This window comes from Rhinopithecus bieti, unplaced genomic scaffold (assembly GCF_001698545.2).
Source record: "Rhinopithecus bieti isolate Rb0 unplaced genomic scaffold, ASM169854v2 scaffold_81780, whole genome shotgun sequence".
Taxonomy (NCBI): Eukaryota; Metazoa; Chordata; class Mammalia; order Primates; family Cercopithecidae; genus Rhinopithecus; species Rhinopithecus bieti.
Window position 1 is genome coordinate 466091 of NW_016830359.1, and position 8351 is coordinate 474441.

The following is an 8351-nucleotide window of genomic DNA, read 5'->3' on the forward strand; positions in this document are numbered from 1 at the left end:
TGGCTCACACCTGTAATAATAACTCTTTGGGAGGCCGAGGCAGGCAGATCATTTGAACTCAGGAGTTCAAGACCAGGCTGGGCAACATGGCAAAACCCCCTCTTCAAAAAATACAAAAATTAGCTGACATGGTGTGGTGTGTTCTAGTCCCAGCTACTCCAGTGGCCAGGACGACAGAATTGCTTGAGCCTGGGACGTCAAGTCTGCAGCGAGCTGTGATTACGCCACTGCACTCCAGTCTGGATGAAAGAGTGAGACCCCATCTCAAAAAAAAAAAAAGAGCCGGGCGCGGTGGCTCAAGCCTGTAATCCCAGCACTTTGGGAGGCCGAGATGGGCGGATCAGGAGGTCAGGAGATCGAGACCATCCTGGCTAACATGGTGAAACCCTGTCTCTACTAAAATACAAAACTAGCCGGGTGAGGTGGCGGGCGCCTGTAGTCCCAGCTACTCGGGGAGGCTGAGGCAGGAGAATGGCGTAAACCCGGGAGGCGGAGCTTGCAGTGAGCTGAGATCCGGCCACTGCACTCCAGCCCCGGCGACAGAGTGAGACTCTGCCTCAAAAAAAAAAAAAGAAAAGAAAAAGAAAAAAAGAAGAAACCAGTACAGGATACCCAACAGAAGCTGAGTTTCAGATAAATAGTGAGTAATTTAGAACAAGCTGATACTAAAAAAAAAAATTGTTTATTTGGAAACACAAATTTCCGCAGGCATTGTGTATTTAATCTGGACACCCGACTTTGACAATTTTACTTTACAGCAAAACAGTGGGTAATAGCATGTCAATCAAAAGGCTCAGTTTTTTGTTATAAAATACTGAGAACTAATTAAACTAATTAGATGTGTATTGAAAGAACAGCAACACAAACCCAATAGGCATAATGAAATAAAACAAAACTCGGTGGGCAGAATGAATATTTCCTCGGACATCCTGGCGATTCCTACCTAGGGCACTCCCTCTGTGTGCCAGGCGGCCGTGCACCTATGTTATCTACTAACATCAATGAAAAATCATCCTTCACATTCTCTGGGTGCAGTGGTTTCCGGATGTGTTTTCTGGTGGTATTTTAACGTTTCAGGCCGACGAAAGGCTCTCGAACACTTGGAACATTGATAGGGTTTCTCTCCGGAGTGGATGAGCTTGTGCTCATTCAGGTTCTTCCTGTAGGTGAAAACTTTCTTGCAGTCTTTACATTTGTAGGGCTTCTCTCCTGTGTGGCTCCTCTTGTGACATTTCAAGGAGAACCTCCTGTTGAACCGTTTGTGGCAGACGTCGCATGTGTAGGGCTTCTCACCAGTGTGGATTCGCTGGTGAACGCGGAGGTCTGAGAGCTGCATAAAGCACCTTTCACAGACATTACATTGAAAGGGTCTTTCTCCTGTGTGTGATCTCTTGTGGAGGACTAGCTTGGAATTACACATAAACCTCTTACTGCACACACCACATGCAAAGAGCAGCAGTTCCTTGGCTTCTTGGCCAACAGGCTGACTGCCTGCGCGCGCAGGGCCTGGGAAATGAACTGGATTGATCCCAGCTTGTCCCAGGGATTCTCTGTTGCCCGCAGGTGTGGCTCCTCCTGGAGGCCCTTCTTGGGAAATGGAGGTGGCGTCTAGTTTGCTTCTTTTGGGACCTCTGAGATTCGGAGCGTTTCCTCTGTTCCCACTGTGAGTCGAAGCTTCTCTCTCCACAACGCAGGCAGAAGGTGTGTCGGCATCCACATTTTCCACAGAGGCTCTTTTTTGGGGTTCCTGCCCCTCCTTAGCTCCCACCACACCTGCTGGAAGATGGGATTCCACACACAACAGTTAATAAAGCGCATTTTCAATACACCAAACTCGTTGCAGCCAAACACTGACCTTGGCTGACAACTTCCCCTCAAGCTCAGCCTAGGACATTGGACCATAGGTCTCTGGAGGAGTGGGGGTGAGAAGGCTTTGGGCAGCTGAGTGCCAACTCCCCAGACATGATAATGCTGGGCCCCCAGACCCATACCCAGGGAAGAGAGGAGGGCTAGTATTCTGGGTCCCAAGTCTTTCATACTCCACTGGGACCGTTGGACTGAGGGCTCTGGGGATGTAGTCCTGGGTTCTCCTCCCTGGTCTACGTCCGGACCCTTCTCCAAGTTGGTTCTCGCTTGGTCTCAGATCTTGGACCTCCTTTCATGACAATGTCTCTGGGTGAGGTTCCTCCTGTATATATATGTGTATATGTTATGATCTGTATGTGTGTGGCGGACATGTCTGTCCCTTGTAGTGTCTTTTCTTCTAATGACATAAGTGTGGAAATGTGTCAGGTTGTGTGACCCTTCTATTCTCTCCCCCAGTAAACATCACCGCCTCACGGTCTGAGTCTGTCCCTAAATTGCCCACGGCTCCATATTCTTAAATCAGCTCCTGTGCCTGGTGGTTTTCACCCTTTGGTTCTCTGAGCATATTTTCTTCCTGCCATGCCAACGTCTCCCTGCCCCTGAGGTGGAAGGATGCATGGACTCTAGGTGGAGGCCCTCACCTGTGGGCACACTGGCATTTGGGGGCTGCATCACCCCTCCTGGAGGGGGCGCTCCGTGAGAGAGAACCCCGCCTCACCTCAGTGTGCTAACCACCCCACCAGCCCGAGAATGCCAACTGTGTTTCAGACATGGCCATGGTGTCCGGAAAGGCATAAATCACCCCAGCTGAGAACATTCCTCAAATTAAGAAATTGACATCTGTAGCAATGGTTCCTTTGCTGATTTATTACATGGAATGTCTTTGAGGTTGGCTATGGGTGTGTTGTTCATTCATTGTCTAATGTCCTCCCTCACTTCACTTGAGACCATTCTTACCCCCCACCCTAAATGCTAAAAGCTCTCCTGGGTGGTGTGTGATTGATGGAGGTTTCCCTCTCTGCGATGGTCAGGGAATGAATGTTTGTTGGGATTTACCATCTCCATGGGGAATGGGTTCTAAATCTTGTCCTGTGCCAAATCTGTCAATCCAGTCCAGTGGACCACACGACTTCCTCCCGTTCATTCTCCACCTCTACCCAGACACCAATGTACACACCTCCACCTGCCTCTTGTGTGTCTGTGTGATTGTGTGTGTTCAGCTCTCGGCGGGTGTTTCCCCCGGACGCATCTGGTTCACAGAGGAGGCCCCCACTGGCTGGACACGGTCTCTCAGATCATCCCTGACACTCGGCATTGTGTGTGTCTTTATTCAAATCTGCGTCGGCATAAGATATTCTCGTGGAAGGTGTTAGTCTGTAAAGATGAAATATTATCGACTCACTATGAGAACCTGAAAGTAGCTTCTCATATTCCCTGTTTGTTGTGTTGCTCACACTTGACTGTAATTATGTTCCAAATCTGCCTTCCTGATGCAGAATCAGCTCTATGGACACAGCAATCTGTCTGAATTTTTTTTCTTCTCTAGATAAGTACATAAATATGAGTCCTTTGGATGAAAGGGTCACTAAACCAAAGAGAAGGCAAGGGGAAATATCCTGGGTGAATCCCACTCAATTGGCTGATGGCAGCTCACCTTGTGTTGGAACTTAGGGGCTCATGTGGGGACCTGTAGGCAGATCCCTGCATCTCTGATACCAACCACTTTCCTGCCTCAGGATGGGAGTTCTGGGCCCCCCTTCAGTTCACTCTAATGCCTCCTTCCCTACGTTCCAATGTCTTTCTTTCATGTTGGCCTCACACAGTGTGTGGGTCCCTGTATCCCCTCTGCCTGTCCATCTCCTAGACCAGGAATTGGCCATCTCAGCACAGCTGATATTTGAATCTGGATGATTATTTGTCATGGGGGGTTGTCCTGAGCTTTGGAGAATGCTTAGCAGCATCTCCTGTCCTCCCCCTTGTGACAACCAAAAACTGTCCCCAGACACTGCCATGTGTCCCTGATGGGCACACTCTCCTCTACTTGGAAGCCCTGACCTAGAGCAGCCCCTTGGGTCCTCTCCAGTCCAGGTGCACCCTGCAGCCCCCATCCCAGCTCCCCTTCCCTGAGCCAATCAGGAGGGTCCCACTCACCCATTTCTTGGGTCTTCTGTTATTTCGCAGCAGGTCCTCCAGGTCTTTGCAGCTCTGCACGCTGTTGACCTTGACTAAGACCTGGAGCTCCTGGGGCATGGAGATCATGAACTGCTCCATCACCAGCATGTCCAGGATCTGCTCTTTGGTGTGGAGGTCGGGCCTCAGCCACAGATGGCACAGCTCAGTGAGTTTCCTCAGAGCCTGGATGGGGTCCGACTCCTCCGGGCAGGTGAACATCCTGAAGTTCACGTGAGAAATCTCAGGGTCCACGTTGTGATTTCCAAGTTCAGTTTCTGAGGATGCCATAGACCGTGGCAGCTCCAACCCAGGTCTGTTGCAGGGTTCTCTCTGACGCCATGAGGATGTGCAATTTGCAGCCATATCTAGTGGAGAATATTCCAGTCAGTCTCTGAGAAAACTCTTCCAGTAGCTGGTGTCTAACTGAGACCTATCTACACAGACCTCCTTTGGTTTCCCTCAGTAATAGATTCACTGTTCAGAAGTCTGCAAAAAAAATCATGAGTCCAATCAGTTTAAGCTTCTAGTCTATCCACCCATCCCTTCCAAAACCCTCATCCAAATCCTGGACGCCACTTCTTCAGCAGCATCGAATTCAGCACAGTGGAAATCAACCCACCCTGTTATTCTTCCAGTGTCTACACCTGACTATATGTTCTGATTTAAAATCTTAATGCTCCCCTGGATCCTGATCTCCAGGAAATCATTGTGCAGAAGTGGAATCAGTTTTGTTTTGTTTTGTTTTGTTTTTTTTCAGTTGGAACAACATGGTTCCCAACTGTAAATTAAATAGGATAGTTATGTAAAGCTGCTAAAATCTGATGCAACAATAACTTAAGTTCTTCACGTTTGCCTGTCCAGACAAGATTCAAGGTAAAGCCCTTCATCATAATTATGCACAAAGATAGAGAAAAATAGTTACAACCTACAGTTTTCCCCCAACACCTTTTCTTGTTAACCCCAGGACATTTGTTTGCTCCAGGGAAGGGAGAACATTAAGTAATCATAACAGAATTCAAGTCCTACATAGATATTGTTATTTTGGTAAAATGCACGTTCATAAATTTCATCATTTTTACCCTCTTCAAGTGCACAATTTCATGGCACTAAGACATGCACCATGCTGTGCAACCATCACCACTGTCTAGTTCCAGAATTATCTCATCAGGCCAAAAGGAACCCCATCCCCATCAGTGATCACCGCCTGCCCACCCACCGCAGCCCCTGGCAATCACCAATCTACCTTCTGTCTCTAAGGGTTTCTCTATTCCTAATCTCATCTCAGAAAATGGATTTAAAGTCTAGTGCTCTATAAAATTTTCAGGAGGTGAAGTAATACAATAGAAAGATTTTTTGAGGCCGGGCGTGGTGGCTTATGCCTGTAGTCCCAGCACTTTGGGAGGCTGAGACGGGATCACTTGAGGTCAGGAGTTCGAGACCAGCCTAACCAACATGGTGAAACCCCATCTCTACTAAAAAATGCGGGTGTGGTGGCATGCGCCTGTAATCCCAGCTACTTGGGAGGCTGAGGCAGGAGAACCACTTGAATCTGGGAGGTGGAAGTTGTAATGAGCTGACATCACGCCATTGCACTCCAGCCTGGGTAACAAGAGTGAGACTCCATCTCAAAAAAAAAAAAAAAAAAAGAGAGAGAGAGAAAGAAAGAACGATTTTTTGAAATTTGGTTCTAAATGTAATTTCATTAGGCAGGAGTCACTGTGTGATACTCTTCAGGCATCAATTATCCAAGTTCAACAGCTATGAGAATGCAGCCCTGCCTTCCTAGCTACAGGTGGGGAAAGCAACCTAAAGGTCTTCAGAAAGAAGAAAGAATTGACAGGAGGGTCTCAGGAAAGGTCACTGGAATCCTGAAGGATGGAAACCCTATACTTCCTGGAAGGAGTCTAAACAAGTGCAGAACAGAGAGCCAGGGAGACAATCGGCAGAGGGGGAAGACAACCCAGGAGACAATATTTGCAAATCACACATCTCACAAGCAGTTCCTATGCAAAACATTAGCAACTCAAACGACTCCAAAGCGAGAAAACACATAACCCACTAGAAGGAGGGCAAGGCGCCTGTGCGGACGTCTCAGATGAGACATGCGAATGACCAGCAGTTCTAGGAAAAGGTGCTCATCGTCACTCATCTTCAGGGACATGCAAATCCAAACCACAAGGCTCCCCTCACACCTGCTAGAGTGGTGGTTCCCAAAGACACATGGAACGAGTGTTGGTGAGGATTTGGAGGAGAGGGATCCTCTGCGCCCTGTGTTGGGATGTAAATCAGTGCAGCTGATGTGGGAGACAGTATAGAAGCGCCTCAGAAAATTAAAAGGACAACAACTGCATGATCCGGCAATCCCGCTCCTGGGCATGTACACAGAGGAAAGGGAATCAGGACGTGGACTCCAAAACAGTGAAACTCTGGAGGGACAGAGGGAGGGAAGATTGAAAAACCATCCATCGGGTACTCTCCTCACATCCTGGGTGATGGGTTCAGTCATACCCCAAACCTCAGCATCACTCAATATACTCATGTAACAAATCTGCACAGGTACCCACTGAATCTAAACTACAAGTTAAAATCACTTAAAAAATTAAAAAGGAAGTAGATGACATAAATAATAATTTTAAAAACCTAGTGGACTCATAGTAGCAGTAAGTAGAATGTGGTTACTAGGGCTGGGGTGGGGCTGGGGAGATACAGGTCAGAGAGTACAAATTTCAGTTGAAGAAATGAATTCAAGAGAATCCGACATGGTGCCTTCAGTTCATAACAATGTATTGTATACTTGGAAATTGCTAAAAGAGTAGATTTCAATCAAATACTCTCACCGCCAAAAATGATTAGTACATAAAATAAGGCATATGGATATTAGCTCAATTTAGCCATTTTACAGTGTTTATAGCCTACAGAGCACATTATGCTGTACACCACAATTACATACAATTTTTAGTTTTCAATTTGAAAGCAAATTAATTTTTTTTGAGAAAGGCATACAAATATGAGAGAAAAGAGAGCCTAAGATTCTGGATTTAAAAGTGGCTTTGCCACAGGGCGCCTGCTGCTGCTCGGGAGGCTGAGGCAAGAGGATCACTTGAGCCCAGGAGTTTGATAACAGCCTGGGCAACGTAGTGAGAGCCTGTCTCTTAAAAAAGTGGTTTCATGTTCCTAGAAATCGCCGTGTATTCACTCTCAGGTCTTTTCCCATTAAAGCAAGCAATGGAACACGGGAAAAAATACAGGTAGGTACGCAGATTAGTATTCAATTCTGGGAGTATATAGCACACAGGACACCCAGGTAGGGACACTTAGCTCAGATTCTCATTGGCCTAGTAGGTTGATGCCCATTCATTAATGGCTTGATTTTACCCTGTGGAAAGGGAAAAATCCAGTGACACTTTTTAACAAGTGGTGTGCGGCCGGGCAAGGTGGCTCACGCCTGTAATTCCAACAGTTTGGAGGACCCAGGGGGGATGATTGCTTGAGCCTAGGAGTTCAAGACCAGCCTGTGCAACATACCAAGACCCCAGCTCTACAGATAAATTAAAAATGTAGCTGGGTCTGTTGGCAGGTAGGTGCCTGTCGTCCCAGCTAGTCGGGAAGTGAAGTCCCACCAATGGCTGGAGACCAGGAATTCAAGCCAGCCTGGGCTATGAGCAAGACCCCGTCTCTAAAATGTAACCTACCCACGAAGAGAAAGTTAATATTATTCCTCATTTACAGAAGGGTTGCATAACAAGCCAGAGCTAATGATGGGGTGCAAAGGAGACCCGCTGCCTTCACGAGGTCTCCAAGCAAATGCATGAGAAAATAAACCCAAATCTTTCTGAAACCAACCCCCCTGCACGCCACCTCCTAAACCCCACAGACATCCCCGCTGGACACTTGCCTCCTTCCCGCCTTCTGCCTCCAACCTCCTCGCTCTGCGATGCGCTCTCCAACTGGCCTGGAGCTGAACTGCGTCTATTTATGGAGAAGTGGAGGGACTCCAGGCCCGGTTTCCGGTTCCCTGCGCCGCCCCATGATTGGTTTAGGGCCATGTAATCCATTTTAGGTGATCAGCGTTGATTACATTTCCCAATAAAACTCCACCCATAGGAAATTAATGTATTAAACATGCCTACTGTGCAAAAAACATAAGTTTTCCCGCTCTACTCAATTATTTGTCATATTGCTGAAGTATTTGGAGACCTCAGGAAATATAGATCCGCAAGGGTTTTTTTGTTTGGTTTTGTGTTTTTTTTTTTTTTTTTTCCTTTTGTTTTTTTTGAGACAGAGTCTCACACTGTCTCCCAGGCTGGCGTGCA

At 47.2% G+C, this 8351-nt stretch overlaps 1 protein-coding gene across 1 annotated transcript; it reads right to left on the reverse strand.

Annotated features, from left to right (window-relative positions):
* Positions 1–1009: 1009 nt before the first annotated feature.
* LOC108524313 (putative zinc finger and SCAN domain-containing protein 5D) lies at positions 1010–8093 on the reverse strand. Its single transcript, XM_017865353.1, has 3 exons — positions 7934–8093; positions 3996–4403; positions 1010–1773 (listed from the first exon to the last, which is right to left on the reverse strand). Exons 1-3 carry the CDS (start codon positions 8091–8093, stop codon positions 1010–1012), a joined length of 1332 nt encoding a protein of 443 aa, XP_017720842.1.
* Positions 8094–8351: the final 258 nt, after the last annotated feature.